Source organism: Thermobia domestica, chromosome 15, assembly GCF_964235325.1.
Source record: "Thermobia domestica chromosome 15, izTheDome1.hap1.1, whole genome shotgun sequence".
Taxonomy (NCBI): domain Eukaryota; kingdom Metazoa; phylum Arthropoda; class Insecta; order Zygentoma; family Lepismatidae; genus Thermobia; species Thermobia domestica.
The window spans coordinates 1,435,794-1,461,219 of NC_137468.1; the positions used below are offsets into that span (position 1 = coordinate 1,435,794).

Genomic DNA, 25,426 nt, shown 5'->3' on the forward strand with positions numbered 1-25,426 from the left:
TCAACAGCAGAAGAGATTCGTCACAATCACCTAGTAACATTTCCTTCATATTTCATTTAAGTAGAACAACAACACTTAGTTGTAGATTTAGTATTATTGTACAATTCTCTTCCCAATGAAAAAGAAGCTGCCATGACGCGAAAATATTTAATGAGTACTTCATATTTTGAAATAAAATTACAGAAATGCTAACCTGTTTCCCTCTGAACAAACTGAAGTTCGTATATTGTTCCACTCCTGTGTGCAGGCTTTCCACAGACCATTTATCGTGTGAATTCGATGTGATGAAAAGCATGCATACCAGTTGCAGCTACCATGCGTCGGTAGAAGAGCACGATGTTTTAGACGTGTGTCTTGACGGTTTGTTTCACATGATGGGTATCGTAACATACAATGCTGGGATTTCGTTTATGTAAACTTCGGATAGAATATATTCTTGCTAGCAAGCAGCACTGATTCTTAACATTGTCTTCGACCATACGAATCTTGAGGTTTCCTCTATAGCAGAATCCAGTAAACATAAAAATATCGAGAAACTTCTTTTCTATTTGACGCCTGAAGTTACATCGGTCTTTTTAATGAACATCTCTGTAGAAAATGATCCGCATATTTCCTCAGTTTCTTCAATGGATTCACGCTTCGTCCATTGTCTCAGCAAAATTTCCAGGACTCACCACTAGGTGGCACTCGAACAACCTTTTGCCCCTGCTCTTAACGCATACACGCTGTTTTTGTGGGGAGTTTGTAGCTTCAATTTATAACAGATGGAACGAATATTATTGATTGGACAAGATGTTAATTGTCCCTAACAAGCTGCGCTATATCTCGGATCTTCTTCAGCACAGGTTTGTGGGTTGTGGAGGAGGCTGTTATGAACAAATATTTAAATTATTCTATTGCGTGAGAAATGATAAAGTGTGTATGGGAAAGAACCATCACGTAGTTCGCAACAGCACCATTTTGCCCACTACAACAACTTCACTCAGTGACACAACTGAGAGACTGACACACGTCTACGTATATTTTTGTTGCCCTGTGAAACCCACTGTTTGCAAGTTGTTCGAATGGAAACAGATCAGCCTTTGTATAATATCTATGGACTACATTGACCTGTGGAAGGTTTGAAAGGATTCGAGTTACAGTTGAGTTGATTCTGAGTTTAATGTTCCTTTCAGCAACAAGGCTATATGAGACGGGACCTAATGATTAACACGGAATCCGAACCACATGAGCTCCCGCCGGGAATCGAACCCGGGTCTCCCACGCCAAAGGTGCGTACGCTAACCGCTTAGCAGCCACGGAGGAGCTCTTTGAAAGGATTCGATTTGTGTTATCATTTTAGTTACCTCAATGAAATATACGGGTACGGAGCTTTTGCTGTTTGCCTTGTGCGTATCAACATTAGCGTGCGCAGGACATTGCGAATGTGCGTGCCTGATCTAAAGTACCAACATACGGAATGTTGTCCTCCCCCCACTTTTTCCGAACAAAAGATAGCGTCATTGCACCCGACGCTGTGTCGGCACACATGCAGACGGGAAATAATTTACAGGTAATCTCTTCTCAGTTTGTAATAATTCTACATAAAATAAAGTTTGTCTAATGAGGGTGCCAAGGCACCCATGGCACCCACGTTGCGCACGCCTGTGCATATCAATGAATGAAAATAAATATTATTTCGTGATACTCTTGTTCTTTTAGATAAAGAACAAGTAGGTCTCCTTAATAACTAAGATAATGTTTTGCCATTTCAGCTAGCCATACGGCAGAACTTTACTCTTTGGTAACTCTGAGTGGAAGTTATAACAAAACATTATTCACACTATCACAAGTGATGCACTTTTTGAAACTGCTGTTCAAATGTGTTCAAATGTTCCTTTAATTTTAGCAACTTACGTTTTAAGTTCGCTGTTTGTCATATTGACAACCTCGACGTCATTGATTCTCTCCAAAAGAAGCAAAGCTGAGTTGGAATGATGTCTCTGACACGCGTGATGTAAAGCTGTATTACGGTGGCAGTCGAAACTCCTCACGTTCGCATTCCAATCTAAAAGCAACTCTGAAATGAGGATATATTCCTTCATTAGAAAATGTTACATACAACGATCAATAATAATAATAATAATAATAATAATAATAATAATAATAATAATAATAATAATAATAATAATAATAATAATAATAATAATAATAATAATACCCATAGCAGAACATGCCGCGATCTGCGATGTGATCACAGAAAATTTGCCGCGCCTGTACAGAAAAAAATTGCCAGAGGAAAAAAAAAATAGCCAACAGAAAAGTATAAAAACAAGCCTGCTATGCGTAGATGTCTTATATACAAGGCCGACTCGCATAAATATATTTTGAACTGTTTTCTACATCGCGCAAAGCGTATTTTTAACAATCACAAGTGTTTCTTCTGCAGAAAATTTTTGCAAAATTCCTGCAGAAAAGTTTTGACTTAAAAGCTCATCACAGAAAGACGAAGAAAGTTCTGCCATCGGGATAACCACTATCATCAAAAGCATTAAAACATCAGCCCTTATCTCTATCATTTACATTCTACCCTTCCCCATCACTCTTCCCTACCTAAAATGATATTTATGAAACTGCTGATTGACTCATTTTTGCTTAACTTTCTTAAGCAGGACCAAGGTTATGGAAGATGATACCTATAACTTACGGAGTTCCGACCACACCAAGAGCTTAGCCTCAGTTGCAGTTTACAGTTGTACAGAATACCATGCTAATAAACTCATACAGAACAAGTCCCTTCTCGTCACATCATCTTGTCTTAATACACAATAACACACTGAGCAAGGCTATGTGATAATATGTAAAAAAACAGTATCACGTAACAGTTTTAACACAATAACTGTGTCTTCATCAGACTTCATAACTGTGTCTTCATCAGACTTCCACTCCTTCATCAGACTTCCTTACTTCCAGAGAAGGAGTGGAAGTCTGATGAAGACACAGTTATTGTGTTGAAACTGTTACGTGATACTGTTTTTTACATATTATCACATAGCCTTGCTCAGTGTGTTATTGTGTATTAGTACAAAATGGAAACAAGGCCTGATAGAATAGTCATCTTGTCTTCAAGAAAGCTGATTACAGAAAGCCAGTTCAGGTTTATGGTAAAGAATTCGACTGCTATGTAGAAGCACACGTGGACATGCCCGAAAAGTTACTGCGAGTAGCTCAAAAGTGCTGTGTTGACTTGCACGAGGGATAGGTGTTGTGCGTGTGAGTAGTCATATGCTTCGAGAATCACGGCTTTTGGGAGGGATGATAGCATTTATGCTCTTTCCGATTTTGGTTATAGTAGTTATAACCGAGTAAAAGTATACGATAAAAGATTTTTGTATGTCAAAGAAAGGGATCAACGCCCCTCCAATTGTTTGGCATCGTAGATATCGGAGGCCCAGGTTTACCCCTCGATGTGGTGCTGTGACATATGAACCCACTCCCTCAAAGAATACAAAAGTATACAACATTTCATTGGTAAAGAAGCATAAGGCTCGAGTTTATATGGTTCATCCTTCACATACCACGGAGAGGAATAAGACGAAGCATGAGTCCATCTGTCGGAACGTGATGGAAGGAGAGTCATCTATTGATCTCGTAGATGTCAAACTTATGATACTCGGGGTGCACAAACAGGCTAAAATGCAGATTATCATCATTCTGGGGCCGCTACTCCGCAGTGGTATTGTGATAAACTCATTTGCGCATTATTTTTGGTGTATCCAGTTCAGACAATTTAATTTCCTTTTATTTTAAAAAGACTGCTATATTTACACCAGCGCTATGCATTCTCGCACGGGTAGCAACATCCAGCAGACGAAGCAGCCAACGGCCTTGGCAACCAACGGCAGCCAATCACAGCCCTACCTGTGATTACGTCACTCTGGTAGGCGGAGCTCACGCAAACAGCGAGAACAAGAGAGAAATCGCGGGAAGCAGCATTCATTCGGCGCCAGAATCTGCATCACACAAGGAACCCTTTTGGTATCACTGCTGGTAAAATTTATCAAAAATGTAACACATCCATTGGTTTCTAAGTCATGTTAATACATCCACATTTATTTATTAGTATTGCTTCATATTTTTAAGAGATGTAAGTATTATAGTAAATATAAACTTCTATTTGTGTGTTTCATTTGCGATATATGTGTACGGAAAAATACTGCCTCATGTTCTTTGCCTTGTCGTGCATGGTAAAATATATTGATACAAGTGAATTTTTAGAGTGTTTAATTAATTTTCATGTTAAATGGTGCTGAAATTTTGTCTTATTTGTCAATTTTAAGTTATTACTTGAATTTTCACCTATGTGTAGTTAGCGGTGGAAGAAGCTATCGTTGTGTGATAACTCTTTTCTTCGTTAACTCTCGGGAGAAAAATTCAATTAATGACTATCTTCTGTGATGTTTGCTCTACTTGGATTACCATCCTATGGAGTAAAGGCCACAGTATTCCATCCTTATATGGCAAAGATGCATCTCGCATTCTCTTTCAACCAGAACAAGATGTCTGGTCATACGGCGAACACTCCACAAATCGAATTATACTTGAACGGGGACCTATCCCCTTCCCCCAATGAAAACTAAGATCCAGGGCGAAGCTATCAGACTGGGTTTCACATCGCGCACAATCGCTGGTCGTGTCACGTTATTTCTTAACATGGTAAGGGCATCAATTCTTTACCATAAAGCTGAAATTTTCTTCTGTATTTAGTTATTTCGTTAAATAAGTAAACAAAATACACATAAATAGCTGTAAAAAATGCTCATAAAAACAGTTTCACAGAACAAAATATTAGCACAAAATTAAAGCTTCATTCTTTAACTCCTGCGAAGGTTGCTAGAGTATGGATAAACAATGAAAAAAAGTTAATTTTTAAAACATGATTTCAAATTTTAACTTTTTATTTTGAAAACACCGATACCTACCTATGGCACTGCTCTGGCCATTGTAGGCAGCTGTAATGAGAGGAGTTTTCCCTGAGTAATCCTGAGCATCTACATTTGCCTTGTTGGTTAACAGAAGCTGAATACAATCAACATTGTTGTGAAAGGCTGCTACGTGCAAAGGAGTTCGTCCTTTTTGATCTTGAAGATTCACTATATGCGATCCGTAGTGTCGGATTAATAGGCTCAAGCATGCTTCACTACCATGAAGTCTGAAAACAAACAGATAACGTCACATGAATTACTTACACTAATTCTGTTACAATACTACTAAGTTGAATCATATGTATTGCTTTTCTTATCTTATGTTTATTTCTACCAGGTATATCAAAAGTTCGGGGCCGTAAATACCAGTAAATCCCGTTTATGATTAAAGATAACAAAAAATGGAGATAGAGCAAAGCTGTTGTAAACAGATAGTTTTCAATCTACCTAGGTAAAATGTGGAATTCTTCCAACTGCACTAGACATTTGGACTCTACACTATAGAGAAGACAGCAAGAGAAGGTCTCTGACAGCTCGAAGCGAAGTTGCCACTACTCACGTCAAGCCTGTCTCGGTGAATCTATAATGGTACTTTTCTTAATGGTGTAAAACAGAATGATCGTGGTTGGTAACACTAGTACCGAAGTACGGTTCCATTTTCCCTCCGCCCCTGGTAAGAAATTTCAGGGATCATCTCCTGATGGCTCCTGTATAGTAAACCCCCCCCCCTTCCCATGTTAAATCAAACAGCAACACTACCAGTTCGGCAGTTTGTTCCCTCTACCAACAACACAGCATTTTCTGGGAACGGATCCCAGGTGTTCTGAGTTTTCTCAAAAATGTTTACGTTCACCGTATCATTTTTGTGTCTTTACGTTCCATCCGAATTCCCTGTTAAACTTACAACTTTATTTTTTCGTTTAATATAAGGTGCGTTAATTAACAGACCAACACCATATTAACGAAGAAATTAAATTTCGACTAAAAGTAGTGAATGCGTGTTACTATTCTCTCTTATCGTCGCGAATTCTGTCGAGGAATTTGAAACTTAAAATATATGAAATGATAATTAAGTCTATTGTCCATGGTTACGAAATATGATCGCTTACTCTGAGGGAAGAAAGTAGACTGAAAGTATTTGAGAATAAGATCCTGACACGAATATTTGAACTCAAGAGGAACAGAAATGAGGAATGGCGGAAACTTCATAACGAGGAACTACATAATTTATATGGTTTACCCAACATTGTTAGGGTCGTCAAGTCTAGGAGGCTTAAGTGGGCAGGTCATGTAGCCAGGATGGAAGAAAGTAGGAACGCTTTCAAAGTCTTAACTCGAAGACCAATCGGAAGATGACCATTAGGCGCATATGGGAGGGTAATATTAAGATGGATCTCATAGAAATAGGAATACATAGTAAACACTGAATCCAGTTGGCTAAGGGCAAAAATCAATGGAGAGTTTTTGTGTTCGCAGCATAGACCATAGAGTGAGTGAGTTAGGGGTCCTTAACAATGTGGAGTCCAAACAGCTGATGAGACTGGAAAACTTCACCATTTTCGATTGAAAACCATCTATTTCCAACAACTATCCATTGTTTTGTAACTTCACTCATAACGGAGTTGACCTATGGCCCCAGACTTTTGATACACCCAGTATATTCTAATAGCTGAAGCATTTAGAATGCCACCGTAAACTACAGTGGAGGCAAAGAAATTTCTTGTTCCTCAAATGTCCTCCAGTGTATTTACTTACGTTTTCCCAGTTTGACCGTTTCGCTGGTTCGTCGGGAGTGGCGGCCCTTTCAATATCGAAGCTATACGAGACATAGACCTACAGCTTAAGATAGAATTCGAGCCACAGTAATGCATTCAAATGTAATGTTTCTCACAGGGGTCCGAACCCGGGACCTTGTGTTTACAAAGACATGCGTGGTAGCCACTAGACAGGCAGGGAAGACTTGCTTGATTGATGTTGAATTCTGACGCAAAAGAGCTTTGGAAAAAAAAAAAAAAAAAAAAAAAAAAAGCTTGGTGTTGTTGTGAAGCACTAATCTGCATTTGTTGAAGAGTTTCATTCTTTAGAGCAGGGTTTGTCAAATTCTGGTCCTCTTATATTGAACATACGTCAAAACATGCAGCAGTGTCCGTGTACCCACGTGAAAGAGTTTGGTTTGAGTGGTTTGTTGTTTTCTCAATACTGAAACCGGAAGTGTAGTAATTTCTTCTATCACTGCACTAGAAATTTTACTAGATATTAGAGTAGAAATGGGATAAATTTTTGGGACGGTTAATTGATTGTAGAAAACATATTGGAGGGTGGGGGCGCGGGGTGAGTAGTAGTATGAAGACCCTTTACCTGTACTCGCTCAAGCTTTATAAATGCACTGTTCAGATACAACAACGCTGATGACCGGAATAAATAAAAATTTAATTTTCAGGTATCTGTACGATCTTCCACAATTTCTTTCTTAATTTCGCCTATGGTTTCGTAAGAAAATTATGTAGGTAACTCAGCCCTATGTTTGTTTTCCTATTATTTACTTTTCATGAGGATACTATGCGAAAATTAGAAATTACCTTCAATAAATAAGGAAGGCCACGGAGTTACATCAAAATTATATATTCATTAATACATTTTAACAAAATTAATATTGTACCCTTAGTTACTTTTTATTGTTACTTTCCTAATGTGGGATTGATTAAAATGAAAATGGTGGTCAAAATTTTCGCAGTATAACTCTATGCTGTAGAATAACAACTGGATTACGTAATTTGCTATACAGGATCTTTATTTCACTAATATGATCCACATATTCTAATAAGAGTCTACACACAATACTATGAGGCTATTTCTGTTGATCTAATGGCTAGCGCGCACGCCTTTGGTTCACGGTTCGATTCCCGGTGATGTATGTTCCTAACATTTGATAATTTCATATCAACATTATTATTATCATCATGGCTGCGTAATAATGAATCAACAATACATATGGGAAATAAAGACAACACAGTAGTCGTTTTATGCAAATTAAATATTGCATTAAGAAGCAACATACGATAAATAAAACGGGCGTGTTTACGCATGTTAATACATTAATCAACTACTACAGGTAAAGCAGCTAAAGAAGTTCAGACGAAATCCAATTATTCTTGATGCAGTTATTGTTCCATGAACACAGATCAACTGAATCATAACGCTCGTTTTCTTTTACACAGTTCATGCGAGTATGTGTATAATTTAGAAACACTTGCCCAACAGAACTAAACTTATACCCAGGGACGTAGCCAGAGTTCTGAGTTTGGGGGGGTCATATTTACAAATGGAATAACCCATATTATATATATATATATATATATATATATATATATATATATATATATATATATATATATATATATATATATATATATATATATATATATATATATATATATATATATATATATATATACTGTAGTGTACTCAGGATAATTCACGGAAAATATTGTTTGGAAAACTCACCAATAAATTGTCCTAAATTAAACTTTAACTACTCTTTCGGGGGTTAGAAGTGTGAACCTCTCTTGCGAAATGCGATAATGAAACAATAATTCAAAAATTATGTATTAATAATGTTTACTCACGCAAAAACATTATAAAACGCAATACTTCATACAAATACTTTTTGATACATTTATACATACCTTTTTGCCTTGTACCTTTATATACTTTGTAGCTTGGGAAAATAGTTACAAATAATATAGTAACAGACGTTCACTACCCAAAAAATGCGATGAGTTCTATGAGACTACCTAAACTGAACACACAGGCTATCGAGACGTATATTTTAGCGTTAATTTTCAAAGATCCTGACTTCCTTTATATATTATACTGTAAACAATTACGGTCACATTTACTGACCGATTACCGCCAATTCTGGCTGCCAACCGATTACCCTAAAATTTACAGTATTACTGTAAAATTTGTGGTTATAGGCCACAAAAAGGTCGTATGCATGCCAATTACCATAACTTTAATACTAATACCGTAAATTTTAGGGTACTCTGTTGGCAGCCAGAATTGATGATAATCGGTCAATAAATGTGACCGTAATTGTTTGCAGTGTAGTACATTTTATTGCTTACAAAATCGTTAACGTCTTCCGTGCGTCTCATACATAAATCAATCCACGAGGCCTACAATTATTTGAACTTCTGTGAACATTAAAAAAATCTAATCAACGAAGTACATATATAATAAAATAATAATTGGTAAAATATTGGCCTAATATTACAACACTATTTTCTTTAATGCTGTTCTTGCATCATCTGACAACGTTTTGCCACACCGTATTTACAAATTACTTGCTGAACAAAAACTATGACGCCTATGCAACGACTTTGGGAATATATCAATAATTTTATCTTCTCTTGTTCTATTTCAAGTGCGACTAACGCTGATGCTCTGTCCTAACCAGACTTACAACTAAGATATGATTTGAACCTTTCATGCAAGCTCAAAGAACACTCACATGAAGCTGATGACACAGGTAGCGTCAAGGTTATTTCCACCAAATTCGTAGTTGGGGGAAAATTGGCTTGGGCAGAGCAGCATGCAGGTCCGAGATATTTGTAATTTCTTTCCCCTTCATAAGATATTATACATAATTTTTTATAACAATGAATTCATGTTCAGGAAAATCTATTTCGAATTTCGTAGCAGACTCTTCCGTTGCCTCCTTCATCAAGAACAGTTTTGATTTAGGATGACATGCTTGAATGCCACGAATTACAGATATATTTTCCTTACAGAATCGTCTGTCAAACTCGTTCGCAATGTTGTCAATCACTGGATATAGGAGTTTTGTACGAAAATTCGCTTCAGTATAACCCTGTGTTCTTTTCTTCGGAATACTACCCGAAACCAGAAAATCTTTTATACTACTATTATTTCACTTTTCTCTGCTCTTTGGTTGATTAAAACATTCTATACAATTTTGTTTGACAAACTCCTATGCTTCAGTGTAGTGACACAATGAATTTTCCTCTGTTCTAAGTTATTTTATGGCTTCAACAGCCGAACAAATAAGTAGCTGGGCGTTTGCTAGGGTATATCTTTCCCTTGTAGAAAATTATTCAGGCCACTACTAATTCCCAAGAACTTACTAAAAATAATTAAGCATGAAACAGTTGCAAATGATTTCAGTTTGTTCACAATACCCTCAGCTTCAGTAGTCATCTTTGCATCCTTTCCCTCTAATGCAAAGATTATAGCTCCATCATTCTTTTTATAGCATTCAGTGAATGAACATGTGAAGGGCAACGAATGTCTAAAAGATCAGATATACTGGACTGCTCCAAACCTAACGCTGTCTGAGCCTGCTGTATTCGTCTATGAGCTTTTACGACGTAGAAATAATTATGCAAAGTCTGCAATAAATCAAAAAAATGTATTTATTTGTTCGAACTAACCCACTTCTACAATAAATTTAACTGATGGGTACTGCAATGGATATATCAGCGAGGGGATGAGACTTTCGAAATTACTTTTGCACACCACCTATGTGGCCTCTCATAACGCTCGCCCCATCGTAAGCCTGCCCAATGCATTTTGAGTCCTTATTAACACCTACCGGTACAGAAGCCAAAGTTTCGATAATTGTTTTCGATATGTATTCAGCATTTACCTCACGAAGTTTGACAAATTTCAAAAAGTTTTTTTTTTCTTCTGAATTATTTATTAAGTAGATATAAAATGGTCCCACTGTGTATACATCATTAAAAATATGTCCAACATTATATTTGTATTTTAGTGGTTTGGATTCTATATTTTACTATAGGTTTTCGTCACATATAGCCTCGGTGCTAAAAAGAACAATAGACTTCAACAAAGAAACAAACATACATATTGGAAAGGTACTTAAAATTCAAATATAATTTTGATAACATAAGCCTCGCAACAGCATCCTCCAACTTCGCCGAGATTACAGACAAAAGATCTCCTCCAGTTCCTTACCAGAGGGTAGCGTTCCCAAAACTGATGCAACGTTCCCTCTTTGTACTGCCATGCTGATGCGTTGCAGTAGAAAAAAGGTTGCTCTAGCATCTCCTGACGATAAAGAAATGCGGTGACCAACTTCTTTTATAAAGTTAAGGCCTTCGAGACCCCATGAACCACCCGATTCAATAGCTATAGCGACAAAATTATATTTGTCGAGTAAATTGCTATACTTCCTGCGTTTTTCTGTTTCTCGGCGAGCAGCCACGTTGCCAGCTTGTGCTGAGGAAGAATGTAAATTTGAAGGGGCGAAGGTGTCGGAACAAGTAAAATCCCATAGAAGTGCTTTTCCTTTCTTCCACGGTATTAGGGTCATACCATCTGGCCTTTTGCCGTCTGCACGACTGCATCCCAACGGTTCACATATAGAAGGAACGCCTGCTGAAATTAGTGCCCTCATGATAATGTCGTTGACGCTGGAGTGGCGTGAATATCTGCCCGCACTATTGGCACAGGAGAGTCCATGAAGGCCCTTCTTGTCTACGACACTTCTACAGGCAGGACATCTGTGCTCGCAAACATCTGCTCCCAAACGCAGTGCACTGGCAATTCGAAAACTGTCATTGGGAAGATGTAATCCTAAAGAAGGTGACGGGATAGCATGAAGCCAAGCGCCTGCTTCTGGAGATGATGTAGCTAGAAGTCTGGCCTTATCTTCTGGGTTATCGGATGACTGAAGTAGAGCTGAAAAGTGATGACTTATAAGAGGATCGTCCCAAGAGGATTGTAGTCCTCTCTTATCAAGGTCAGGTGGATCTGATCCCACTATAGATGACCACTTAGCAATGCTATCGTTGACATCCGAATCCGATACTAGGCTAAGATCTTGTTGGAGAATGGTCTCAATTAATGGCTTAGCGCCATAGAATGAAGACAGGAAGGATGAAATAGCCAGATCCATGGCGCGACGAATGCCGAGACCTCCGTGGTTAACAGGAAGGGACGCCTGCAACCAAGAGTTATTGTTGAGTGAACAATTCAGGATAGATTCTAGACCGTTTTTCAAGGTGTTGTCATAGCATTCCAGTAGATCAGCATCCCGCCAAGAAGGAGCACAACGAAGAAAGTATAGCAGCCTTGGCATGGACAATGAGGCACGTAGTAGGTAAAAGGCAGAGTGAGCTGAAATCAAGGAAAGACGTGTAAAGAAGAATTCTAATTTAGAAATTTTGTCTTTTAATATTGTTCGTCTTGCCTCATTAGATAATGCTGCTCCTAATAAGCTGGCGTCATCTGTCGAAATTCTTTGAATCCCAGGCGCGGCTTCGTCAAACAGCTTGAAGAGGTTATTAGACTGCTCATTGGAAACTCCGAGAAAGCTGACCTCACATTTGGAGAAATTCATTTGCAATCCGATCTCCTTAGCCCGTCTACGGATCATTTCTAATGTCTCTAGTACTGTATCCTTGTCTCCAGCTATAGTCCCGTCATCTAAATACCATATGTTCAGTTCTGTATTGATACTATTAACGATGGATTGTAAAGTTAGTGCGAACAAACCAGGGCCAAGAGGGTCGCCCTGTTGTACGCTACGCTGAGAGAGGATTATTTCATCTCCTAAGTATAAGTTGCTCGGTTGCGAGTAGCACTGATGTACGTATCGATAAATTGATGGAAAATTGTTTTTTACCTGTATGAGCATAGAGTCACGATTCAACTCGTTAAATGCGTTTCTGAAGTCTATTTTCAGAAATACTTTCTCCTGCTGGTGTGGAAAAGAGTAATACATACGAGCAGCGTGGACTGCTGCTTCTGCTCCATGTGAGACGCAAACTCCAAGTTGGTGTGGGGATAGAAAATGTGTTAGAGGTTCTCTAATTCTATGGCAAATGATTTTGGCTGATAATCTCCTCCACACATTGCCTATTGCGATAGGACGAATGCCGCCACTTTTCTTCCTCAAAGCTATTAGTGATGCTCCAAAGAAAATAGGTCTAATTTCTGTGGGCACATTACCGGAAATAATCAGATGGAGAAAATCGCAGATGGCGTTAGTCAGGTGGTCTTTAGTTTTGCAGTCTTGGGAGAGTAGGAGGTCCTTTAATATTGAAGGACGGAGACTGTCCATACCTCCTGATGACCCGGAAGGAAATGATTTAAGTGCCTTCGTAAACTCGTCAACTGATATTCTAGGCACTACAATACTGGGCTCAATGAGATCGGGAGGTTCAAAAGGGTGGCTGTGAGCCGGATGTTTCTCTTTTAATGCTTCTAATACCGATCCATTCGGAGAAGCTATAGTATCTTCTGAGATGAGAAGCCGTACTGCGTTGCAGACATCACCATCTACTAATTTGTTCTCGACATTCTTAACGTTAAATGTGGAATTTACTGGTCGTCGAGCTTTGAAGGATTTTTTACTGTGGTTAGGAAGGGCTTCGCAACGAGAATCAGACCAACATCGCACTCTTTGTTTAACCCATGATGTTAAATTATTCACTTTGTCAGCTTTTGATGGCACGCACAGTGTAACGTAAGGAAAGAAGAAGAGATCCATCCAAGCTTCTAAGTCGTTTGTACGTACAATCTGTTGTAATACCTCGCACAGAGAGTCTGCCACTGTAGCTCTAGCCCCTCGAGGTACCCTGCGCAACATTGGAATAGAAGACTTTAATCTTGTTAGAAGCTTATTGCATTTGGAGATCAAAGTTTTTCTTGGGTGATCGACATTATCAATGGATGATTGCGACTTCCGTGAAAGCGAGCATGATTTGGTTTTATTGATATCATAATGGCACCTGCTATTGTGAATTGCTAGGCCTTTTAAACTAACACACAATTTGTTGCAAAGCTTACAGGTAATCTCGTTAGGCCTGTTTGAAAAATCAATGTTCATATTTAATGCGGTATCATTTTGGGTTTGATTTCTTTGATTAAATTTTGATCCTGATGCGTTGCTTCCATGCGAGAAATCTGCATTAATGGCCCTGCAGTCTTTATTGATATCATCAGTAATAGCAGTGAAAGGGTTACTGGTATCATTAGAAGAGTCACGATCATCTTCCATAGTTATTATAAAATTTTAAATTTAAATTACACCCAACTACATTGTTGGAAATGTAATATTGTTTGAAAAATAACGACCATTAATTGAAAATAGCAATTTGAAAATAGCAAATTTTCAGTCAATCATCTGAACCACTGAAGCGATTCGAAAACGGATTTCACCAAAAGTCCCATCAAAACTTCAACCACACATTACTTCATAACAAAGAGCACAAAACCTCAGTTCACCTTCACTAAACGAAGAGAATTGCGCAGAACACGAAACACACGTCTGCTTCCAATCACAACAATCACAACAAGAATTTCAAAAAGTGCTCTCTCGGTTTAGAATTTTTCACATATCTCACATAAACACTAAGTTGTTCAGAAACATTAATATCTCGCGTTTCATAGCCATAACGCTGAATTTTCTAGCGGCACTTACAATGACATTGATGATTTCCTCACCGCAGCACAAGATAACTTCATTTTGAATTTCTGGGGATAAATAAGTGATATTCCCTGGCGCTGTATAATTCTTTAAAAAAGAATCAAAACGTCGTAACAACTCAAACGTTTGCAAGAAATTCCCTTTATTTAAACTGCTGTCATCTTCATCGTTGCCTCGGAAAGCCAATCCCTATCGACCCAAATGGATCACAATCACCACTATACGATTTAAGCACTCTCGACGGGTTCTTAATTCTTCTCCAGATGCGTGGTTTTGCAGATTCAGGACATCTCCAGTTTCTTTGGACCTCTGAAAGCAATCATTCACATGAATGTTTTGCTGTGAGATGCTAGCACATTCCTTATCAACACCGTCCGAATGAATATTTTCCTAAGCAACAACACGCACCTTATCAGTTTCACTGAAGGTACTCACCAATTGCTTATCACTTTTTTCGTGTGAAATAAAATATCCAGATTTTATAAATATCTCCATATTTAACTTAATTTCAATAACACATGCATAGCAAAATTAACAGTGCGGATTCCACGTTCAGTAAGAAAATAAGACTCTTTCCCGCTCAGCCACAGTTGCCAGCGCCAGCACAGGTACGGGTATAAATAGTTTACATATTCTATCCTCCCCTGTTTTGCCAGAATCTCTGTTAAATATAATAAAAATAAGAAAGTAAATCTACACTCAATACCTTCTCGTAAAACAATTAAAATATACTATAAGATACTATGTTGCAATACCCAGCAATGTGGGAGAAGTATTCTCCTAGCCTTTGAGTCGAATCAACTTTTCATTTTTTTTCTTAGTCGGTTATACAAAGTACATTCGTATTGCTTTTTAACCTTAGTACTTCAAGGCGACTATAAGGCTGGAATCACTCTAAAGGCTGGAAGAACCTCGCAATGTTAACGAAGGCGACGGTGTAAAAGTTATTACCGTTTACTTTTAACGTTTAAGAAATACCTATAAATGGATTTTTAAAAAAAAAATCTTAGAAATATGAATAACTTCAGTTTACTATGGATAATTCTTTCATTTATTGTCGGATAAAAACAATCTGTAACATATAATTTTAAATAAATATTTGGGGGGGCCAAGCCAAGATTTGGGGAGGCCGGTGCCCCCCGGCCCCCCCCCCCCTTAGCTACGTCCCTGCTTATACCCCAACAGCTGGGAGAATAATGAATATTACGGTTAGAGCTGTAGAATTTTTGTGACATTTGCGGTTTTCGGTTGTTTCAAAACCGAAGCCGCAAATGCGGTTTTGGAAATTGAAACCGCAAAAGCAGATTTCCAACGGAAACCGCAAAAGCTCTTTTCGAAAGGGAAAGCTGCCCGAAACCGTGTTTGCGATTTTATATTCGAAATCATGTTTGTCTTTTTCAAAGCAGAAACAATGTTTGCTGTTTTTAATTACACCTCTTAACAATTGTGAAAGCATCTATCAATCGAGACAGTTATATTGATTTACATGTGTGTTTTAACTTTTTTTTATTTGCTCCAAGACTATTATGGTAATATGGCAGCACTGTGCGCAACGGATAGTTCGTTGTTTGTACAAGTCACAGCTAGTGCTGAGGAATTTTGTGACATCTGTGGTTTTCGGTTTTTGAGAAAACCGGTTTTCTGAAACCGAACACCGCAAATGCAGTTTTCGAAACCGAAACCGAAAAAGCGTTTTCAAAACCGAAACCGAAAAAGCTATTTTCAAAACCGAAACTGCACATGCGGTTTTGGAAACCGAAATCGCAAATGCGGTTTTGGAAACTGAAATCGCAAATGTGGTTTTGGAAACCGTAACCGCAAAAGCGGTTTTAGGTTTTAAAAACAGACATTTCGGTTTTATGAAATTTCACTTTTCAAAAACCGGTTTTCGGTTTTTCGAAAACCGATTTTGACAGCACTAGTTACGGTGGTTCGGATTCCACCGTAAACTGTAGGTCCACATCTCATATAGCTTCGACGCTGAAGACAGACGTTAAACTTCAATCATTCAACAACTACTACAACACAGGCACAACTATATCACCTGTCTCAGCTTCACTTATTTATAAATTGTACCATTAATCTCGTCAAACCATTTTACGTAATCGAACCTTCCCTAAAACGAGTTTACACAGAATATCTGCTGCCTACTTCTCACAACAAAGTATCTGCATCCTACTTCAACAATCTTTACCCACATGTAGAACCCAACACTACCTATAAATAATATCGCGTTTGAATATGAAACATCTTCAACAAAAATATGCAATTACCGTTACTCACTCAACAGCACTGCTAAGCGGTTGGAGACTTAGAAAATGTTATTATGACGTTATCTCTATGATATAATACAAAATAAAGGCATAAGGAAAACCAATTCTACAAAGCAGTTTTTGCTTCTTTATTTTTTGTGTATTATTATGGGTGTATTCTCTCCCATACTAATACATATATTTTACCGTCCGTATTATGAAGTGTCTGCTATTGGAAGGTTTTACTATACTATATGAAACATAAAATTACTATTACATGGGCAATCTAAACCACAAATATTTCCAGCGGGAATAAAGCACAAAACGCAAAAAAGCTAACGATGGAACCTAACTCGTAAGTTGCTCTTATTTGCTGACAGATGTATCAGACAAATATTTATAGTTTCTTTCTGTTAAAGACAATGCGAAATATACTGTAACTTACACTGCACAATGAACAGGAGAAAACAAATTGCCAGTAAATCTTGAACTGTGGGATTCTCGCAACAGATACTCCACGCAAGGTGCATGACCTAAAATGAAAACAAACACGTATTATTAATTTCTGTAAGACACACATATATACACCAAAGTTAATTCATTCATTTCAATAATACTTTTCTTTGAAGTAATTCATTACATCAGGGGTCTCCAAACTACGGCCTGTGAGTACCACACTATACTTCGACTAACGAAGCATGACTGACGTCTTGCGAATTCCGCCGCTCTCAACAACATCGCGCTAGTACTACAGTATGTTGATATTGTAAGCTAGCTAGTCCTTGTGCTAAAACGTTTGGAGAACCCTGGTTTAAACTATTTGAAAAAAAAATGTCCAAAGATGAAACAGACTTATATCAAACGATAGATCTAGTCGAGTTGAACAAAATGATCTGACAAAGAATACTATGCAACTCCTCGACGAATACCGCGTTGAAACTTGCACAAGTGGAAGGACATGTTGAAAGATGGAAACATGCTTACTCCTACGATTCGCAACGTCTTAGAACAGGAATTATAATGATCTTTCCCCATAGCCCCTGGAAGTTATGTAATCCAGTCATACATATCTTGGATGGAATATGGATCTGATACACTGGAACTTGTTTTCTCACGAAGACAAATGTTGCAAACTCAAGATGCTGAAATCAGCGCAAAAATGGCTTTCTGTGAATGACATTTTTGCGCTGTTTTCAACATGTTCCTTTTCTCCACCGGGTAAACGTGTTTGTTTTGAACTTACGATCGCATATCGTATTCAATTTGACATCCATTCCCTAAATGACATACCAGAGGTCAGAATCACCACAGACTGTTATCATCTTGAGTTTGCAAGATTTGTCTTCGTGAGGGAACAAGTTCTAGTGTATCAGATTAATATTCCATCCAAGACATGTATGACTAGAGTACATAACTTCCAGGGGCTATGGGGAAAGATCATTATAAATCCTGTTCTACGACGTTGCGAATCGTAGGAGCAAGCATGTTTTCATCTTTCAACACGTCCTTCCACTTGTGCAAGTTTCAGTACGATATTCGTCGAGGAGTTGGATAGTATTCCTTGAGAGTGTAAATCCTGATGCGCCCGTTTCGAGAAAATGTAGAAAAATGAATTTTTTGTGAACCTAAAAATTGATGCTGTAGGATAATTGAAACACTTACTAAGACGAAACTCTGATACGGAAGTATACTTCCATCCAAGTTCTCATCAAAAGATTATCAAGATGCCAGTATACAGACGGTTATAAGATACAGCCCAAAATTATGTTTATTACCTCTTAAAGTTTATTTTTTTTCCTAACTACGGCATTGTCAAAAGGTGAGATACATCAGTTGATACCGGTACATCATAATGAACTAAACAAAATGAAAAGTCCTCAAGTATAGTTTTTGGCAAAAACTCATTTTTACGGTGCTAAAAAGTACGTGGTCGTTTATTTACTTATGTACTGTAAAAGCTCGTATAATTCTGCTATAACATCGTTTCGCCTATATTGCAACGACCACGCTGCAACGTTGGAAACTATAGGTAATTTTATTATTATTACTATTATTAGATTAAAGTGTGGTTATCTCAATGCTTTTCGCATTTAACACCAGGCTGTCCGAGAAGTCCTACACCAGATAAAGAGGAAAATGAAACACAGAATATCAAAAAAGTCTTTATTCAGCAAAATATAGGCCTCCATGTTGAATGACTTTCACTCATCTCTGCGACAACAGTTCAATCTGCTGGATTCACGACAGGCAGAATGCACATCATCATATAAACTGAATTGCCGACCAAACAGGAAATGTGTACGAGGGCAAAACAAACCATAATGCAACGTCCAGACTATAGGCATAATGAGGATCATAACTCAAGTCCGTCAATTTCAACCAGTGTTGGTCGATCTTCGAAACCGGTGACTTGGGAGTATTGTAGATTTTCAGTTCAGAATACAGTTCACGACCTTCTAAAACAAACCTAAATGGACAATTCCGTCAATATTCCACCAAACACAAAGCATGAGCTTTTTCCCAAATCTCTTCTGTTTTATATGTACTATGGCGTCCTGTCCTCTCTGCATCCACTGTTTACGTGTATTAGGGTTTCTCAGAAATACCGGCTTCTCTCTTCTGTCACAATTCTCCTCCTAAAACGATCACACGGGTTTTGTAGCAATGTATGACAAACTGTAACTTTGTGTGATGGGTATGCGTCTCTGTCAGCTCGTGTGGATTTTGTTGAGGTTGTTTATTGGTGTAATCAATGTCATGCAAACTGCCGATTTGGATGCCCCCTATCAATCTTGCTAACACATGTGTACTGGACTTGATTCAGCATTCACAACATCCTGCAGAAGGTTGTTAATGTTCATCGGAAATCATCTGAAGCAAAATTTTTAAACCAATAGGAAGCTGTCGATTGATTTACCACTTCGTCCTTTTCTCTATAAAAATCGTAGCACTGCACGAATTGCAATTTGGTGCTCTCTCAGCTTGCCCATTTTGACTTCACGGGAACTCTCGCTACACCTACAGTGCTTGCCTTCACTTAATCCCACGAACCTATCCTCTATGCCTGCTAACAGCATTCACTGGTGGCGCCCCGTACCCTCACAAACTTTATCTCATGGAGCGCAGTGTGCTGAAAGTGCAAAACTTCTGGAACACAGCCTGGTACTACCTAGTTACACGATTGCCAAAAAATTAAGGAGGGACATTAAATGTTACCCACGCTTTCTGTTTACCTTAATTCTTACGTATCAACTACTCTGTAACTTCACTCACCATTGTAGCAGGCCCAGTGTAACATAGTACAGCCTTGCTTGTCCTGTAGATGTTCCACACCTTGAGGAGCATGCTGCAGCAGAATAGTCAAACACGACAAGCGGCCTTGTGCTGCCGCTAAATGCAGGGGAGACTTCCCATTCCTGTCCTGGTACACTGTACTGGCACCCTGCCCCACCAACAGCTCTACGCACTCACTATGGCCATGGACTACCTGATTATACAACAATTATCATTATGTAGCAAACAAGTCATAATTCAGAGATATTTTGGTATTCTCACGATAATTATATGAAAACATTTTAGAACTGAACATACAATAATTACCAATTTAATAGAAGCACCTATTAAAATAGAAAATTACCAGATTAATTTAGCGTTGTAATATCTTTTGGCTTCAGAAGAGCTCTGATGCGATATGGAATGGAGTCACAGAGGTCGTGAATGGTAGCAAGTGAAAATTTACACCATTTCGCGTGCAGCGTTACTCAGTTCCGTCAGAGGATGGGAGTGGAAACCTGCGCGGATTCGTTTCTCCAAAACAGAAACTGATGTTCAACCCCATCCTCATGTTCCTCAAATCATGCCGCAACAGCTCCATCTGTGTAAATGGTCGGATACCATCTTGGAATATGATATCATTGCCCCAAAACAACACTGGACCAGAGGATGTGCATATCCCTAAATGGTGATGTAACCATGGGCAGTGACGCGACCAATAAGCGTCAGCATAGACTCACCGAAAACCCGGATACTGCGGCCATATATCATCACAGAGCCACCAGCATGTTTCACGGTTGGGGGGAGACATTGAAGATCATATGTTTCTTTTGGCGTCCACCACATACAAACTCGGCCTTTGGTTTGAAATAAGATGAAAGAAGACTTATCCGACCGTATCATTTCCAGTTATGAGCGATCCATGTTGTATGTTCGTGGCATCATTGGCATCGTGCAAAGCGTTATCCCTTCTCAGCGGTTTCGCTCGTGTAACATAACCTCTTATTCTCAGATCATGTAACTCTATTCGGACTTTCCACAGGCTGTAGGAGGTGCTGCTTGAGTTTCTCTGTCACTTGCACCACACGGTCGCACGACAGTTCTGAATGACAATTCGCTTTAATGCTAGGCAGGAACTTTCGTTGAGGGTTTTCTTCCAACCGCCGTTTCTCTTTGTCGATGTGGTTTTACCGTGAGTAGTTTTGTAGGTAGTAATCAGCTTGGACACTGGCCTTCGCAACACCCAACACAATTGCCACTTTCGTCACAGTTGCACCATATAATTGAGCACCAACAATCTGCCCGCTTTGGAAATTAGGTCTCCATAACACACCAACAACAATAGCTCGGCGCTCTGGTTACTGTCTGACTGTTGTGAACCCAGACATCTGACGTCTTTTTAACTCCATCAAGTTGATAAGTATACATAATTTACATGATTTCTTCTGGAATTTATGTGGTACTGATTTTAGTTTATAATTGTTCCCGACAATCGATTCATTCCCACTGAGGCTATAGAGATGCAGATTTACAACTTTGGTTCCGCCACACGAGCTCCCACGAGAAATCAAAGCCGAGTTTCTCGTTCCGAAGAAGTGAACGCTATCCATTTAGCCGCGGAAAACTCCCCTCTCGATGACCGTTTAGCTCGTTACTTTACTAGTTGTCTCAGGGATACATTACCAGATGGAATTCTTAATACATATATTTTTACAGCAATGATATTCTTAGACAAACCGTGAACATTGGTGTAAAAATATAAGGAAAACTAAGACAACTTACATATTTCCGTGGTAATTTAATTTCTTCGGAACGACAAACCATAGAATTATGTAATTAACAATTTTATTTATAAAGATTAACAGTAAATATTTTTCTCACCCCTTTGCAATGAAAAAATGAGAGAATATTTTATATAAAGTTGAACGTATGTTTGTTCGCGATACAAATCGACATCGTTTGCTTAGCACAAATGAATTTTTGAACATAGTGTTGTTGTTTTATTACCTACACTTCTTTGTGAGCAATGTAGTATTTTTCAATATGTAAAGAGGTTTGACTGTTAACTAGCTCCCATACCTATTCTATTTGGGTGACGGGGTTACTTCAATCAGTGCAAGAATCACTCTTCCTGCAACTAGAAATTACAATGTACCTCCAAAACGACTACACAACACATTATCTGACCTTATTTTCCTTTCAGATTAAAGGTATCAAAAATATCGATTTTGAAATGAGACTGTCTACAGAAAGGCTAATCCGTCTGTGTGTGTCTGATTTTGACGTCTCACCTACCATAGAAAAAAACCACGGGACTACCATCGGTTGCTCTCGATATGAGCACTATGTGTCTTGACAATAGCCCTGGACCGTAACTTTCATTGTAGGAGGCTTCGTTGAAATACAGGAATGGAAATCTTAAGTCACTCCTCCTGGCAGGCTTTCCAGAGGCCACGGACAATAATGACATGACGAGATGCAAGTGTTCTTTTCATAGGACAGGCATCAAGTGACTTCACTGGTATGTCTTCCGTCATCTGTTGTAGAACGAGATATATGCTATGAGGCCTTATCCATGTGCAACGGATTTCAATACATATCTTCTGTATAAATTGTTGCTGATAAAATGTGGATTTGATTTTGCGATTTTTGGCCACCTGCCGAATCGATAACTTGCCTTCATAGCAATATCCCACGACAACTAGAAATCCCTTCGAGAAATTTGCTTTACACTGACGGATAGTCAGGGCAGGTTTTTATGTTTCGTCAAGTGTACGTTCCCGCTCAAATTTTGCCACAATTTGATAGATAAAACTGTTTCATCGATTATGACAACAAACTTAAAATTTCCCCGGATAGATGGCGTTCGTAGAGGCACCTGCAGTGAGTCATTCTCTCCCTTCAATAGGCCGCAATAAGGTCATAACTTTTAAACAGCATCCAAAGCTTTAATTCCCCCCCCGACACGTAGGTTGCGGTTCACAGTTGAGTGTGCCGTCTGCCAATCGTCTTACCATCACACGTTGTGTAGGATTTTCTTGCAATGCCAATCTGTGCAATTTCCGAGATATAGGTGAAGTGCCCACAATACACGGTCGCTTTCTACTTAACTTAGTGGGTGAGCGATGTGATGGAATGTCGTGGTGTTTATGTCGATTAATTATGTTCTTAATAGTCGCTGGCCCAATGCACATCCATTTTCCCTACACTGTTTTCCCCCCAAAACCGATTCACTTTTAAGAGTCATGATGAACCACACACACGCGAACTTGGCGCGATCTAGAGGTTTTCTCCTACCCTTTGAATCATTCAAATGGATCGATTCTGTGAGCAGAGGTTAAGATTTAAACTCTGACACACACAAACGGATCAATCTTCTGTATACAGGAACACTAAGAAGGTTAGAAACTTCTTCAAATGTATATCTAAAGATATGTCAATGCAACTTACTGCTCTGAACAAAGCTGGATGTTGATCTTCATCCACTAAATTCGTATTAGAGCCATATCTCAGCAACAGTTCCACACAATCACTCTGACCAGCACTAACAGCAAGCATCAACGGGGTTCTGCAAAAGGATAAGAATATGCTTTAAAACTTTTTCACTTATCAGCAATTGCGGTAAAATCATGTAAATAACATTTAATACATAAAATGAACAAAGTTAAATTGCCAAAGAGACAGAACTTCAATGTATTTTTCATATCACATTTACTTCAAACAATTTTATTAGCACTTTTTATCTAGCATGTTTTGGACCTGACTTTGCTACACTTCTGGCTGTACAACAAGAATATATTGTTTTTTTCATTCACGAACTTGTATAAAAGAGTCTTATCAAAGGTAGATCTATTATTTTAATTATGTAAGTTTCATCGCCGCAGAAACAAAGTCCGACATTGTCTTACATCAATTGAATCAGCAGGTTTTGGAAGTTTTCGCCGATTCAACATAGTGTAAATACATTCAAAATTTTAAGTGTTTAGTGGAATGGTAAAAGTTGTAAAGCATTTGACAAATAATTAATTCTAAATGTTCATTCATCAAATGATCCTTCTTTAGTCAAAGCTGCGTTTCCTCACACAAATATATGTCAAAGAATGAAACATCAATACTATAAAGTACTTTTCAAAAGACAGTAATGTTCAATAGATTTGTGCTGCTTTGTATGTCTCCATTTAAAGATTATGCACCAAGTTCTTTTTTCTTGCACTAATGAGATTTCCATAAGAAAAGAGCTTAAATGCAACAATGACACAAGTGGTAGTCGAAGAGCGCAAGGTTGTGGCTATATGTTAGATGTGAAAGAAGTTCCAATACTTCCAGCTGAGAGAGTTTCTGTTGCACCTTATTAATTGGTGACAAAGAACGTTGTCAATTTGAAGCAGGGCACACTTACGTTTTACAAACCCGGCTACTTTGACAGAATTCAATACATGCGGTCCAGTAGTTCTGCATAGAGGCTATCTGCAGCAAGCCCATCCATACCGATTATCATGTTCAGGGGTCCATCACAATTGCATGACCTGCATAACGCTTCCTTCATGTTAAATCGTCCCGCTGTACGATGATCGGAGCAGCTCGTTTTGGTTTAGACCAATGGTATCTGTTATCTGATCAACACATTTATACCCACTTCTCATCAGCAGTTATGATTCGTTCCGCGAACAGCAAATCGTAGGATTTTTTCAGGAGTGATAGGAAGATGTCACTTCGTATCTGGGCTTCTTGCACACTGAGATGATAAGGAGCTGATCGACAAACTCCAGTCGATGAAGATGGCGAACCACAGTGCTTATAACCCCTGTATCTCCACTGGTAATTGGAGGGTCGCGGTGGCTTAGTGGTAGAGCGTTCACTTCTGGTGCATGGGGTCCCGGGTTCAAATCCTGCTCCCACCAACTGAACTTTGTGGTGGGCAAACACCGTGTGCGTGGGTTTCCTCGGGGTTCTCCCGTTTCCTCCCACTTTCCTCATTCCATCTTTTCATTCATTTCTCATAATCACCGTCTCCTTTAGCCTATCTGGCATAACCGTGGGACGTAAAAATTTCATTTCATTTTCAACTGGTAATTGGCGTGTCTATATTCCTGGTTACCTTGCATGATATCCACGAGAAAATCATTAAGAGGTGAAGGTTGAAGGTATGTAGGTTTTTTTGAAGACTGGTGGTAGCATCTTTACCCCCATATAAATCGCGATTGTGTTGTATTTTCACTTCACTTTCTTCCTTCACAAAACCTACCCCACGACCGGCTGCTACGGTGAATTTTTTTTTTTTTTTTTTCAGTAATGTTTGCGGTGATGATTAAACGCGACTATTTCATTCAAGAAAACAACTGAAATTGCGGAATGTGTATTGGCCACGAAACTTTCTGAGGCGTTGTATGATAGCTGTGTCATTGGACCAAAACGGCCAAGTCGCTATACATTTTGCTTTCTCGTTTGTACGCTTCATCATG

At 38.6% G+C, this 25,426-nt stretch overlaps 1 protein-coding gene across 2 annotated transcripts in view; it reads right to left on the bottom strand.

Moving 5' to 3' along the window:
• Positions 1 to 25,426, bottom strand: part of LOC145672031 (serine/threonine-protein phosphatase 6 regulatory ankyrin repeat subunit A-like) — a 98,617-nt gene that overhangs the window by 13,788 nt on the left and 59,403 nt on the right. For both annotated transcript variants that reach the window (XM_081741226.1, XM_081741225.1), the window contains 5 exons: positions 23,415 to 23,532; positions 19,965 to 20,178; positions 17,137 to 17,224; positions 4,962 to 5,191; positions 1,897 to 2,059 (listed from right to left, as the gene is read on the bottom strand). In XM_081741226.1, the coding sequence (XP_081597352.1) occupies positions 1,897 to 2,059; positions 4,962 to 5,191; positions 17,137 to 17,224; positions 19,965 to 20,178; positions 23,415 to 23,532 (813 nt within the window). The remainder of the gene's footprint in view (positions 1 to 1,896; positions 2,060 to 4,961; positions 5,192 to 17,136; positions 17,225 to 19,964; positions 20,179 to 23,414; positions 23,533 to 25,426) is intronic.